The sequence below is a fragment of the Eucalyptus grandis genome, chromosome 8, assembly GCF_016545825.1.
Source record: "Eucalyptus grandis isolate ANBG69807.140 chromosome 8, ASM1654582v1, whole genome shotgun sequence".
Classification (NCBI taxonomy): Eukaryota; Viridiplantae; Streptophyta; class Magnoliopsida; order Myrtales; family Myrtaceae; genus Eucalyptus; species Eucalyptus grandis.
The window spans coordinates 15,031,144-15,046,871 of NC_052619.1; the positions used below are offsets into that span (position 1 = coordinate 15,031,144).

Consider the following 15,728-nt stretch of genomic DNA (forward strand, 5'->3'; position numbering starts at 1 on the left):
ATCAGATCAAACTTCACGAACTGAATTTGAAATACTCTACTTGTGAATTTTATTTAGTCGTACTCTTTGTTGCTTTTATCTTAATCAAAAATTGATTTTTTTTATCATATCACTATTTATATATGATATTTTTTCTACAAGTATCTATAGTAAATGTTAAATAAACTAATTTGGCGAGTGTATATAAATTTCCGCCCTTCTAGAGAGGCTCCCCAACAATTTTTTTTTTTTTTAAGTATTGGTGCTTTTGGTGCATTTGAAAATTGTTTCAATTCTTGCGATATATTGTTCATATGAAAATTTTTAAAGAATGTCCCAATACTTATTAATAATTTGAGATTTTTATAAAATGTGAACTTTACAATTTATTATCATTATAAAGATCCCCGTTAACAAGTGATTTTATGACACCAATTGAATTACCTAAAATCGGGAATAACATATTTTTAAGACATTTTAAAAATGGAAGAATACACTTTTTAAGAAAGTCACTTGTTTCCAATAATAAATTTTAAATTTACAAAATAAAATTAAAAAAAAAAAACTCAACAAGTTTCCAAAGAGCACTATATATAGTGATTAGTTCTCACCCGACACTAGTTAACAAAACCTTTGTTAATTATATGCTGGATGTCGGTTTCTCGAACCATCCCTTTTAATGCGTACTAAGATGATAGATAACATATTCAAACTCCGCCCCATTTCTTTTTATTTTAACGCGAATTGTGGGCCTCTCCCCGTTTTGGATTTTGTGGACTCCATTGCGCACAAATCCAATGACGGTGCTGCCAATAGATCTTAACAAATCCACTTCTCCATTACATTCCTCCGTCTTTACTTTTCATTTCGAATATATTCTCAACATATCAAATCCACGATTATCTTTATCACTTGTTACAATAAAACTGAGGCCGGCGATGGTTGCCGCGCCAACACAAGGTCAGATTGACGTTAAATGACCTTGATCATTGGGCGGTCATGGCCACCTTGGCCGACCTTTTCTACACAATTTGCGCGGCTCACGAGCCTTTATAGAGAGGCTCGCGGCCACCCGCAGCCCTCGCGAGATATTATTAGAGTATTTAATGATAGTTTTTTACGATTATTTCAACAAGCATTTACTCTTCCATCTTCCATTTCAAGTCGTCCATATCTTAGATCGAGATTTTGTACCATTCAAGATCTCGCTTTAATTATTTTATGGATTCGGTGAGTGGTGTAATTGCAAGGCTTCGCCTTCATTGACTCCGATCGTTTGTCCTTTTTTGCCCTTATCATTAGCTTGCAATCAATGTGTTGCAACAGGGAAGTTGAGCCCATGAAGTTGATGACAATTGTTAGGACGACCATAAAAATACGATATTTTGATTCGAAAAGAGAATCTATTTTACGCTAATATATTAGAGACTAATTAGGATATTTTAACTATTTCATCTTACAATGCATTAATGATATGAGACTTATTCGACCTAATACCTTCATACATGCACTTTTAAATAATCTTCTTCTTACGTGTCAATCATTTACCATCTTGATAGAGAGTCACATTCAAGATTCTTTTCTTGAGATAATCACTAAACGCAACCCACACATGTTTGAACTTAACCCATCTAAAAACCTCTTTGATTGGGGAGATGAATAAGAGGGAGTCCAAATTGGAGCCCATTAACATGGCCAGTTAGATGCATTTTTACTAAAAAAATTAGGCTATTAATTATTGGTCGATTGGGATATATTAATCTCTCCACTATATGCCGCAGTCTCGACATGGAATTTCTTTTGCCTGACACCCCCCACATGCACGCCTTCATCAAACAAAGTTTACTCTGTCATCATTTTATACTGCTCTCATTTAGAGATGCAACGTAGAGGCTCCCTCACAGTTCAACCTAAAGCTAGCCAGGCACTTTGGGAAACGAGAGAGAGAGAGAGAGATTTTCATGGGTCTCACGTCTAGGGGCAATGATGCAATGAGGGCAAAGAAGCCTAGGCAATGTTGTTGAAGAAGTAGTCTAGGCGACATGAACATGTGTGGCTAGTCGCTAATTTAAGAGAATCTCAATCCATATTTTCACTTTGACGAAACACTCGTGTCATGAAAACTTATTTATCCTATTAGGAAGCAACGAGGTGAATACAATAATCTTTCACTTATGTTAGATATAAAGGAAGTATAATTAATCCTTCACAAACCAAGTTTAAAAGAAAATTCTGGTTATCATTTGAAAAATGGGGAGTGCAATCACGAAAAATGAATCTGACATTTTTCTTATTTGAATAGTGTTGGTGGGTATTGTTTTCCGCGCCTCGTGCACGCTATGAAATGTATAGTCCTTGCAAGCAAAGCCCTCGAAAATATTAAGATGGATCCTTTTTTAACTCTCGTGTCTAAAATCACCTCCGGGAAACCTAGTATATAGATGTAAGCTTGGGAATGATGGTGAGCTCGAGTTGCTTTTTCTTGTCCGAATATTTATTAACGCTGGACATCTCCTACTTCCGTTAACATGAACACAAAGAACTCATACAGATACGTTGTTTCTTCTGGTAAAGCCATAGAAACTAAGGAATAAACAAAGACCGGCGCGCCCACTTGACTTTTATCTTTCTTCGTCTCCCAAAATTTTGCATTGAAAGCTAGCTCGAGATCGACGCGCTTTTTCTCTGAATACCGTTCCGTGGTTGACTTCAAAAAGTTCTCCAGCTAGCAATCACAATACGTAGATGACCATCTCTCTCCCCGTCTCTCTCTATAAAAGCCATGGAAGCTAAACCTAATCCACCATTCATCACAACCCTCTAAACCATCTCTTCTTCCAGCAATGGCAAGCACGCCCACTTTCGTGCTGTTCCCTCTCCTTCTTGTTCTTCCATTCTTGGCCTCTCTAGGTTTCGCGGGTGCCGACACTGCCTCGACCAGCCTCGTCTCAACCGGGACGATATGCACGTACACTCCTTACCCTTCCATTTGCCGGTCCAACCTGCCAAGCAATGACACCGGCGACATCTACTATTATGGCCGTGCCTCCGTGCGCAAGTCCCTGTCGCAGGCCCAAAAGTTCCTCAGCCTGGTTGACAGGTACCTAGCCCGGCAGGCCTCCCTCACCATTTCTGCCGTCCGCGCCCTTGAGGACTGCCGCTTCCTCGCCTCGCTCAACCTCGACTTCCTCCTCAATTCCTTCCAGGCCGTAAACGCAACGAGCTCAGCCCTCCCGATTCTCAAGGCCGACGACGTTCAAACCATACTTAGTGCTATTTTGACTAATCAGATGACGTGCCTCGATGGCCTCCAGTCGACTGCCTCTGCGTGGAGCGTGAAGAATGGCCTCTCCGTGCCGCTTGCCAATGACACGAAGCTGTACAGCGTCTCGCTTGCTCTCTTCACGAGGGGCTGGGTCCCGAAAAAGAAGAAGGGCAATGGCGGTGCTCGTGCATGGCAGCCAAAGAGCCGGCAACTGCCGTTCCAGAATGGCCGTATGTCGTTCACGATGTCAAGTCGAGCACGTGGAATTTACGAATCGGTGACAAGGAGGACGCTCCTCCAGTCCAGCGTGGGCGATTCAGTCTCGGTCAGCGACATCGTGGTGGTGAGCCAAGACGGGACCGGGAACTTCACAACCATCAACGACGCGGTCGCGGCAGCTCCGAACAACACTGACGGCACAGGCGGATACTTCTTGATATATGTGACCGCCGGTGTTTATGAGGAGTATGTGTCCATTGCCAAGAACAAGAAGTATCTCATGATGATAGGAGACGGCATCAACCAAACGGTGATCACCGGCAATCGGAGTGTAGTTGATGGGTGGACCACGTTCAACTCCGCAACATTCGGTATGACCTCACTGTGCATATGGATTTTCTGCAACCTTAGCGTTACGTACATGCTATATTCGTACATGATTAATTGCATATGGATCTTTCTACCTAATAATAATTTGATAAAATAGATTCGAAGTTTCATAATAATATATTGGGTTACTTATTTAGAACTTTCCTGAGCGGGAAACGAGACAGCGAACTCATTATTAAGCTATAGGGCGGTTCAACAACTAAACTACTTTTGGATTTTGCTGCCTTAATTGGCATGTCCCCGCTATTGGCATTTGATAGGATTTATACTAGGATTTAATTAGTATATCCATTAAATAGAGCCTTGTTCTTTGTCAGAGGTCAATTACAAGTATGATTTTGATTGTATACTTTATCTTAAAACATGTAAAGGCATTCAATATGCTGGAGGTTATTTTCAGGCCCATAACAAAAAAGAAAAAGAAAAAAGAGAGCTTATATCAAAAATTTCGTAGAATCTCTTTGTTCCTTCAGTCTCTTCTTCAAATTTCATTATATCAATAAGAATCAATGTCATGAATTCATTATCACTATTGCAGCTGTCGTGGCACCGAATTTCGTGGCGGTAAACATGACCTTTCGGAACACGGCTGGTCCGGCGAAGCACCAGGCCGTGGCTGTTCGAAGTGGAGCTGATTTGTCGGTGTTCTATAGCTGCAGCTTTGAGGCGTATCAAGACACTCTCTATACGCACTCTCTAAGGCAGTTTTATCGGGAGTGCGATGTCTATGGTACGGTTGACTTCATCTTTGGCAATGCAGCTGTCGTCTTTCAGAATTGCAACCTCTACCCCCGCCTCCCGATGAGCGGCCAATCAAACATGATCACCGCCCAAGGCCGAACGGACGTGAACCAGAACACGGGTACATCCATTCAAAACTGCACCATCAGGGCAGCCGACGACCTTGCCTCGAGCAATACCTCTGTGCAGACATATCTAGGGAGGCCGTGGAAGCTGTACTCAAGGACAGTGTACATGCAAAGCTTCATGGGTAGCCTGATAAATCCCGCCGGGTGGCAAATTTGGGACGGGGATTTCGCATTGAGCACTCTGTACTACGCGGAGTATGACAATACCGGGCCCGGATCGAACACCACAAACCGGGTCACGTGGCCCGGGTACCACGTGATCAACGCCACGGACGCGGCGAACTTCACGGTGTCGAGCTTCTTGGTTGGGGACGACTGGTTACCTCAAACGGGCGTATCTTACACAAGCGGGTTGATATAACAGCCCCGCTCCAAAATAGAGGTTAAATGAATCTATATTGAAAGGAAAGGACAGTGAAAAAGGACTCTCTCCTAAGTGGAGATGACAAGTTAGCTTCATTTTTTTTCTTTCATTCTTGTTATTTGTTTTCAATGTGCAATAAAGGAATCTCGTTGAATATGGATGATTAATTGTTATCTCATATATAACATAATGAATATCGTACCGGAAGACGTGATGACGATTCACGAATCAAAGAGGCGTCGGTGGATTGCATGCCTTTTCAATACTCCAAGTCTGCTCATATCCATGTTCACCTGAATACAAAATGGAATTGACCTGACTTTAACACCAATTCGAAAATATAATGTATATAGTTTTAATTAAGTTTTGATAGTTATTGACTTGATCGAGTTGGATGGGTCTTATTAAATCAGCGTGCAGTCATGAAGATGTTAGTTTTTGACTCATTGGATGCTCTGATACACAAGAATCTAATGACCAGAACTTTCATACGTATTTCAGAAGTAGCACGTGTTCATCCCCCTCCCCCTTCCTCCCCCTCCTTTTTTCTCCCCTAATTAAATTATTTTGTATAGACAGCTGGATTATTTAAATAAAACGGATATCGGGGAAATTACCAAATAAAACTCATAAACGGATAATAGCACTCGGTTATGGATTAACAAGCCATTGGAGTTTGTATCTTATTACATTACTCCTTGTAATTAAAGATAATAATGAGGAGAATGCTGTCCAAAAAAAAAAAAACTAAATTTCTTCGATATTATCTAGATCATAGAATCTAATTAATTAGCCAATAAAACGATCAAACTAACCAAATCCCTAAAATGGGAACCTAAAATTCCAATAAACAAAATCAGAATAAATTAAACTAAATTGTAATCTCTAAGCTTATCGAGTTCCACTTCAAAACTTTGTATGGATTTTTTATATTAAGTTTATTTGACGCCAATTTTGATCAAATCTACTAGATGGAGGTCGTCGGACCATATTGGTGTACTGCGTAAAAAAAAGATGTTCAAAAGTTATTCAAGGGAGACATGGAGATTGAAGTTTCAAAGTCCATTTGGTACCTATTTCTAGATAATTGGTAGTTGGTAAGTTTTGGATTTATGCATACTCTTTAGATTGAATTGAAAGACGTCAAAAGTTTTCAACCATGGAAGATTCAATGTCACGGCAAAATGTCGAATCAAGCTTTAAGCATGTCTGATCTATGTCGGGGATGAGCAGGAAATTTTAGAATAAGTGAAATTGACATAATTCAAAATGAAATTACTATTTTGGGGCAAAAAATAAATAAAGGAATTTATTATATAAATTTGGTTAAAAGAAGATATATATCTTAAATCCCTAAGGCTGGCGCAATTGGTTGCGTGATGGGAAATTTCCAACTCAAAAACTCTAAAGATTAGCCATTCAAATTTATTCATATATTCTTGAAGATCATGGACCGGCACCGAAGCCACTTGATAGTAGAAATCTCACCAACCTATTTCAAGCCTCTATTCCAAAGGCCAAAGCTCAAAGATATCGAATTTCATTTTATAATATATATTTATATTGTTTTAATCGTGATTTGCTTCTAACTTTTACCTTCTTACGTGTTTGGAATGGAGCTTTGATTGAAGCAGATATAAATGCGTACGACTTTGACTTTGTTAGGCGGATTATTAGAATAATTTAAGGTCTTGGAACTCCCATTACAATATTTTTTCCTTCTCTCTATTTGGCGATGTAATTTGTATTTGAAAACTCTCTGGGTCAGCCAAAATAGTAATGATCAAGGATCTGCTCACTTTTACCTACGACTCTCAAATGGGAGGATGGAGTTGAAAATGGTCGACCCATTTAATCCATTTTGATCTAATTCAACCAAAGTAGTACGGGCTGCAATATCTTTAAAAAATTAATAAACAAAAAAAATCAATAAAAATTTATATATTTTTTTAAATTAAAAAAATTGTTCACGTTAGCATCAGCTGCATGACATAGAACGACCGGTGCTGATTAGGCCGCCAAGTTAGTGATATTCAGCTAAAATTAGCTAAAATGACTAAATTGACAATTCATTAAAAGATTTAAGATTAGTATGATGAATTGTTTAAAGATTTAGGATTAAATTGACACAATCGAAATATTTATAACTAAATTAGCAAGTTGTCATAAGGTTTATGACTAAATTGGTAAAATTGAAAGGTTTAAAACTAAATTTACCGCCGTACAATAGATTTAGGACTTTTTAAATCATTTTTTCGTATAAAAAAATAGGTCAAGTTTCTTATCCTATCCTATCCTATTAAATTCCATATTCAGATGACGAAATCAAATTGAGTTTGACCTCAGCAAAACATAAGTATTACTATCAGCCGAACTTATCGTTTCCACGCTGTCTGCTTTGCGTATCGAGTAAACAAAGATTCCACTAAATGACTAGGCCAAACATTGCCAGACAAAATCCTTATCCTAACTCTTCTCTCATTGGTAATGAAAACGCCAAATCAACTACAGCGAAAGAGATTTAAGCCATCAGGGGAGGAGGAGGACGACGAACCAAACGCGCGGTCCATAGTAATCGACTGCTTGCGTCAAGGGCTCCCACGCGTCTCGGCTGTCCGGGCAAACCGGTGCTTCGTGTACACAAGCCCGTCGTACTTTGGGGGCAGCAAGAACTGGCCCTCGCAACGAGGGCATGGTGGACGGCGAAGAAGGAGATCTGAGCACTTTGGATCTTCAACTGAGGTTCAAGCCATTGAACCTTTTGGTCACAGCTAGAGGTGGCAAATGGGTGGGTTGGGTTGGGTCGGGTATGAATCGGGTTGAAAATGGGTCGACCCATATTTGATCAATTTAACCTGTTTTGATTCATATTCATGTAATGTAAATCAAATTATCTATATTCGACTCGACCCGTATCCGACCCGACCCATACCCGACCCGACCCGTATTGTTAAAACATATTAATGTTATAGGAAAACCCACTTCTACTATATGCTAATTGGATTAAAACTTCAAATTAAATTAAAAATAGTAAATAAAATAAAAAAATTTTAAAAAAACCTATAAATTGAAATATTTATAAAAAATTAGACTATGCACATGCTTCTCTTATTTGAAGTGAACATACCATTAAATGACTAAAAATGTAACATGAAATTTTTTTAACTAAACTAAAAAGCTCATTTTTATGATTTTTTTATATATAAAAAATAAGTATTCTTAAAACATTTTTATGCAATACAAATTTTTTAACAATTTTTATACAATACAAATTTAATGGAAAATTTTTATAATTATTTTTAAAATATTTTTTAAAAAATCTCATTTTTAATTTTTTTTTAAATTTTTTTTTTTAAAAATATAATTTTAAAATTTTAAAAAATATATATTTTTAATAATTATTTTTTATTTTTCTCTTTTATTTTTCTTCTTCTTTGGCTGGCTGGCCGCCGACCACAGGCAAGATCGAGCTTGCCGGCGTTGGGTGGGGCTCGATCTTGCCAATCGGGAGGCCGAGGCCTTGCCCGACGTCGGTGAGCTTGAGCCTTGCCAATCGTTGGTGAGGTTGAGCCTTGCTAGTCGCCGGTGAGGTTCGAGCCTTGTCGGATCTAGTGAGGCTTGAGCTCGCCAGTGTCGGCCGGGCTCGATCTCGCCATATTTTTATAATTATGAAAAATAATTATAATTTTGATTTTTTATAAAAAAATATTTTTATAAAGTTAAAAAATGTCATGGGTTTAAAGCAAGTTTCCTAATAAGTAATTACCCACTTAGACTTATTTCTTTTTGTGTTTTATTTTTTAGACTCATTTCGACTCATATTTAATTTTCACTTGATTCATATATGACTCATTTTGTCAGCTCTAGTCACAGCAAGGAGAAATGGAGACGAAGTGAAGTCTCGCAGAACCGATTCTTCCTCCGTGTTCGTTGCACTCGATGAAGAAGGAAATGAAGACGAAGTGATACGAAAGGAAGCCAAGCTTGGGATGGCTTCGAGGGTGTAGCGGGTTTTGAAGAAATGGATTAAAATATGGATTCATTTTTGATTTGTTTTTTAGGCTTCAGGTTTTCTCAATCTACTTTAGCCCATTTTAAAAAATGGGTCCGGCCCAACCCTTACGTACCTGTTGCAATTATTTTCTCTTGTTCTGCTCTTTAGATCTCATTCAACTCTCGGTGGCGGTTCGAGAGAAGAACAAGGAATCTTCGTCTCCTCTAATGCACATGTCTCCGTCTTGGACTTCGAGGTTTCCTACTTGTTTTGTACGCTGATGAAACCCTAATTCGGCATTCTGGGTAGCTTCCACCCAATGGGAGCCCCTGGGGGAGGTCAATAGGATTAAAGAAGGCATAAGTATGTTGACAAATGATTAAGAATGATATCGAGGTCAGAAAGTTTGGTCCTAGAGATTCCACAATATTTTAAGCCATGATTGATTAACTTGAATGTCCATATAGAGAATCCCGCGTCACTATATAACTCAATCTCTAAATCCATATTGATTATTTAAAGATTATATGATTACAATCAATTATAATGCTTGAGAAAACATTTTTAAATGTAGCTCTAGGATTTCGATGTCGCACAAGAATTATGATTCGGAGTATTTGCAAGTTAGTTATGTTATCCATAAATGCATTTGTTGATTAGAAATAAATGTTGTGCTGTAATGTGAAAACCATAAGTAGATGTAACAATTCTTACAATGACGTGAATGGTTGGGGAGTCAACGACGGGGGTAATTGTAGAGATGCCAGTAGTGGACAACACTGGCTTTGCCGACGGCGGTAATGGCTTTGGCAAGACATGTTGGTGGTGGCTGGTCTAAGAGGATGAGGAAGTGAGAGAGGTGGATGAATAAGGGTCTTGTGAAAATCCTTATGTAATTTTTAAATGTGAGACTTATTGTCATGTGTCAATCTTTCAATAAAGGACTCACCAAAAGTTAAGTAAATTTAGACCTCTCACTTTTTTGCGTCTCTCTCTGTTTTTTTTTTTTTTTTTTTTAAATTGACATTGCAATGTAATGTTTGGGTAAGTTAGCTAGACATCATCTAAAAAGGATACGAAAAACCGATCCTTCCAAATTAAACTTAGCAGCATATCTAGCGACGAGGAAGTCCACCTTTGATAAGCAAACCCTAGACACATGAAACATACCACTCATCCCAAAACCAGGAAACACCTCATAAGATGAGCATTACTTATAGGCCCTTGTTTGGCTCACACCTACAATTGCACCAGAAGAACCCCAAACAAATCGGACGACATGGTGCCATGTCTGCAGTTTCACTCCCTCAAATCGCACGCAACATAACGTTTGTATCTATGCAGAGTTTCACTTTGCTTCGCATACCGAGGCTCAGATGGTGGGGCTAGAAATTAGCAATTAATTGCTCAAGTGGACGGATACAGCACGAGCTAATGTACGGCAGCTTATACGTGATAATGCTTGCATCCGCATTGACTTGAAAAGTAAGCATCTATCCACCTCGACTTACCCTAAAAGGAAGATTTTAAGAAGGCCAATGAGAACTCCCAGATGCTCGCGGATCACATCTGCATCCATATGAACAAATTACCACATGTCAAGTTGACGAATTTTTTGTTTACTCTTTCAAAATAATAGCTCTTGTAATGTCGATGTTATCATTGTTCTGTCTTTAAAAAAGATCAAACTTCACAAAATGAATTTGGAATACTCGTGAATTTTATTCAAGGGTACTCTTTGTTGCTTTTCTCTTAATAAAAAATAGAAATAAAGGCCGTTATATCACTTTTTATATACAATATTCTTTTCTACTTCAGTTCCCGATTCTTACTTATTTCTACTTCGGTTCCCGATTCTTACTTAGGAAGTGGCAACCAGGAACGGCATGGTATTGGTTTCACTTTTTTGAAATCAAGAACTAGACTAGTAACCACCGAAACCTATAACCAGGTCTCTTTCTATAATTGATTCGTATGGTTTTCGATTATATTATGAACTCATACTTACTCTTATTTTCATCCACCAATCCAAGTTGTACATGTCTTAGATCAAATTTTGTACCATTCAAAATCTCATTTAAATTATTTTATGGATTAGATGAGTGGTGTACTTGCAAGGATTGGCTCCTATTATTTGTCCTTATTTGCCCTTTCATTAGCACTTGCAAAATGTATGTTTGTCACAAATGTACCATCTTGGGGGTTTTTGGCAATCGAATAAATTAGTATGGGTAAATTTGTCACAAGTATACCAATTTAGGGTTTTTTTATGGTCAATTAGGGTAAATTTGTCACAAGTGTACCCGTTTTGAATTTTTCATGATTAAAAGAATAATTTGGGATAAATTTATCATACGTATACCGGTTTTGGGTTTTTCAGAATATTAACCCTATAAAAAACATGTCAAGTTTATTATCCTGTCACATCCTATACTATTATATTCTATATCCAAGTGACGAAATCAAATTGAGTTTGACCTCAGCAAAACATGAAATATTAGTCAAACTTATCGTTTCCTGCGCTGTCTGCTTTGCGTATTGAGGAAACAAGATTCCACTAAATGACTCGGCCAAACTTTGCCAGACAAGAATCTTATCCTAACCCTTCCCTCATTGAAAATGAAAACGCAAAATCAAATACAACGAAAGAGATTAGAGCCATCACAGGAAGGAGGTGGATGACGAACCAAACGCGAGGTCCGTAGTAATTGACTGCTTGCGTCGAGGGCTCCCACGCGTCCCTGCTGTCCAGGCAAACCGGGTCCAGGAAGGCTTCGATCACGATGGTGCTCAAGAAGACTCGGCGCTTCGTGTACACAAACCCGTCGTACATCAGGGGCGGCAAGGACTGGGCTCTTGCGATGAGGGCACGGTGGACAGTGAAGAAGGACATCTGAGCACTTTGGATCTTCAACTGAGGTTCAAGCCTTCGAAGCTTTTGGTCACAGCGAGAAGAAACGGAGACGAAGTGAAGTCGCGGCTCGCAGAACCCATTCTTCCTCCGTGTTCGTTACTCTCGGTGAAGAAGAAAGAATGAAGACGAAGTGATGCGAAAGGAAGCCACGTGAATGTGGGTTTTGAAGAAATGGATTAAATTATGGGTCGCTAGAAGGGATTCATTTTTTATTTGTTTTTTAGGCTTCAGTTTATTTCGATCCATTTTAGCCCATTTAAATAAATAAGGAGTTATCCATATCGAATTGGACTCATTAAATTTGAGTCACAAAATGGGTCCAGGCCAACTCTTACCTCTTAACCATTGCAATAATTTTCTCTTGTTCTGTTCTTTAGATCTCATTCAACTCTCGGTGACGGTTCGAGAGTAGGACAAAGAATCTTCGTCTCTCCTGCTGCACATGTTTCCATCTAGAACTTCGAGGTTTCCTACTTGTTTTATAAGCTGATGAAACCCTGATTTGGCATTCTGGCTAAGTTTCCACCCAATGGGAGCCTCTGGGGGAGGTCAATAGGTTAAAGAAGGCATAAGTATGTTGACAAATGATTAAGAATGATATCGAGGTCAGAAAAGTTTGGCCCTAGAGATTCCACGAAATTTGAAGCCATGAATAACTTGAATGTTTAATTCATATGAAAATCCATATAGAGAATTGTTGCATTACTTTATTAATCAATCTCTAAACCGATATTAATGATTTTAAAGATTATACGATTATAATTAGTAAAAATGCTTGAGAAAATATTTTTAAATATGGCTTTAGGATTTCGATGTTGTGCAAGAATTATGATTTGAGTATTTGCAAGTTAGTTATGCTATTCATACGCGCATTTATTGATCAGAACTAAATGGTGTGCTGTGAGGTGAAAATCATAGGTAGATATAACACTCCTTACAATGATGTGAGTGGTTGGGGAGTCAATGGCAGTGGTAATTGTAAAGATGCCAGTAGTGGACAACACTGGTTTTACCGACGGCTGTAGTGGCTATGGCAAGACATGGTGGTGGCTGGTCTAAGAGAATGAGGAGGTGAGAGAGGTGGATGAATAAGGGTTTTGTGAAAATTCTCATGTAATTTTTTAATGTGAGACTTGTTGTCATATGTCAATCTTTTCAAAAGTTAAGTAAATTTAGACTTCTCACTTTTTTGCTTTGAGGTGAATTTACCCATCACTCTCTCTCTCTCCCTCTCCCTCCCTCCTTGACATTGCAATGCAATGTTTGGGTAAGTTAGATAAACATCATCTAAAATGGGTATGAAAAACCAATCCTTCCAAGATAAAGTTAGCAGCATATCTAGCGACGAGGAAGTCCACCCTTGATGAGCAAACCCTAGACACACGAAACATTCCACTTATCCCTAAACCAGGAAACACCCCATAGGATGAGCATTACTTATAGCCCCTAATTTGGCTCCCACATAAAATTGCACCAGAAGAACCCCAAACAAATCGAACGATATGGTGCCATGTCTAGAATTTCACTTCCTCAAATCGCACGCAACATAACGTTTGCGTCTATCACTTTGCTCCGCATACTAAGGCTTAGATGGTGGGGCTAGAACTTAGCTAAAAAATGCCCAAGTGGACGGACACAGCACGAGCTAATGTCCGGCAGCCTTCACGTGAAAATGCTTGCATCCGCATTGACTGAAAAGTGAGCAATTATCCACCTCGACTTACCCTAAAAGGATGATTGCGAGTAGGCCGATATGAATTCCTAGATACTCACGGATCACATCTGCATCCATATGAACATATTATCACATGTCAAGTACGTGAATTGTTTCTTCCGACCAAAAGAAAAAGTAAGCAAATTTTTCGTTCTCTTTCAAAAGAATAGCTCTTGCGATGTCAATGTTATAATTGTTTTGTCTTTAGAAGAGATCAAACTTCACAAAATAAGGGTACCTTTGTTGCTTTTGTCTTAATAAAAAATAGAAATAAATGTTGTTATATCACTTCTTGTATACAATGTTCTATTCTACTTCGGTTCCCGGTTCTTACCTAGGAATTAGGAATCGGGAACCGAACTACAGAGTATCGGTTTCACTTTTCTGAAATCAAGAATCAAAGTGATAATCGCGGATATCTATAACCAGGTCTATTTCTATGACTAGTTCGGTCCGGTTCTTGATTCTATTCTAAACCTATGCTCACCCCTATTTTCATCCACCAATTCAAGTTGTACATGTCTTAGATCAAGGTTTTGTATTATTCAAAATCTCGCTTTAATTATTTTATGGATTAGATGAGTGGTCTAATTGCAAGGATTGGCACCAATTATTTGTCCTTGTTTTCCCTTTCATTAGCATTTGCAGTCAATGAGTTGCAACTGTGAATTTGAGCCCCATGAAGTTGATGACAATTGTTATGAGGCATAGCAAAAATATGATACTTTCATTTTTCATGAAAAGATAATCAAATTTAAGTTAATAAAATATTGAGCAATTATGATATTTTCACTATTTCACTTTACAATACATTCATGATGTGAAACTTATTTCGCTTAATATCCTCATACACATGCACCTTGATAATCTCCTTCTTATGTGTCCAGTTTAGTGAAAAGCCAGAACACACCATCTGCCACCTCAATAGAGAGTCACATTCAAGATTCATTCTTTGAGTTAATCACTAAACCCACCCCACACAGGTTTGAGTCTAACCCATTGAAAAACCACCAATTTTATAAGCCCGATACCTTTAATTCGGGAGACCAACGACAAAGAGTTCAAATTAGAATCTATGAACATGTGTAGTTAAATGCACTTTTACTAAAAAAATTAATCCATTAAGTTACTGACCGACTATAATATATTAATCTCTTCACTATACGCCACATCCCCAATGTATGATTTTCTTTTACCTGACACCCTCACGTGGTCACCTCAATAGATAATTCACAGATACAAAATTTGCTATGTCAATCATCTTGTTGAACCTAAATTGGGAAATGAATTTGGTGTGTTTGTGTGTTGGGGTGGGGGGGGTGCTGGGGCGGGGGCGCCGGCGGTGGGGTTTGGGAGGGAGAGAGAGCAAAGTGTTTATGGGTCTCACGTCTTAGGAAGAGAGGTATCGAGTGTCAATGAGGCCGTAACGGCAAAAGAGCCTGGCAATGTTGTTGTCGAAAAAAGAATCTTAGGCGACCTGAACATGTGCGGCTAGCGTCTAATCTAAGAGAATATCAATCCTTATCCTCACTCTGGGAATGATAGTGAGTTCGAGTTGCTTTTTCTTGTCCGAGCATTCATTAACACGCTGTACATCTCCTACTTACGTTGACATCAATACAAAGAACTCATACAGATACGTTGTTTATTCTGACAAAGCCATATAAACTAAGGAATAAACAAAGACCCGCGCACCCACCAGACTTCGTCGTGTCCTAAAATTTTGCATTGAAAGCTAGCTCGAGATCCAAGTGCCTTTTCTCTGAATTCCGTTCCAGTTGACTTCAAAATATTCTCCAGCTAGCAATCACAATACGAAGTCGACCATCTCTCTCCCCGTCTCTTTCTATAAAAGCCAAGGAAACTAAACCTAATCCACCATATATCACAACCCGCTAAACCATCTCTTCTTCCGGCAATGGCAAGCACGCCCACTTTCGTGCTGTTCCCTCTCCTTCTTGTTCTTCCATTCTTGGCCTCTCTAGGTTTGGTGGGTGCTGACACTGCCTCGACCGAGACG

General features: G+C 38.8%; 1 protein-coding gene across 1 annotated transcript; it reads left to right on the forward strand.

Moving 5' to 3' along the window:
* The first annotated feature begins 2,796 nt into the window (after positions 1-2,796).
* On the forward strand, positions 2,797-5,246 carry LOC104456739 (probable pectinesterase/pectinesterase inhibitor 7). Its single transcript, XM_010071595.3, has 2 exons — positions 2,797-3,834; positions 4,392-5,246. Exons 1-2 carry the CDS (start codon positions 2,823-2,825, stop codon positions 5,081-5,083), a joined length of 1,704 nt encoding a protein of 567 aa, XP_010069897.2. The 5' UTR covers positions 2,797-2,822; the 3' UTR covers positions 5,084-5,246.
* The last annotated feature ends 10,482 nt before the right edge of the window (positions 5,247-15,728 follow it).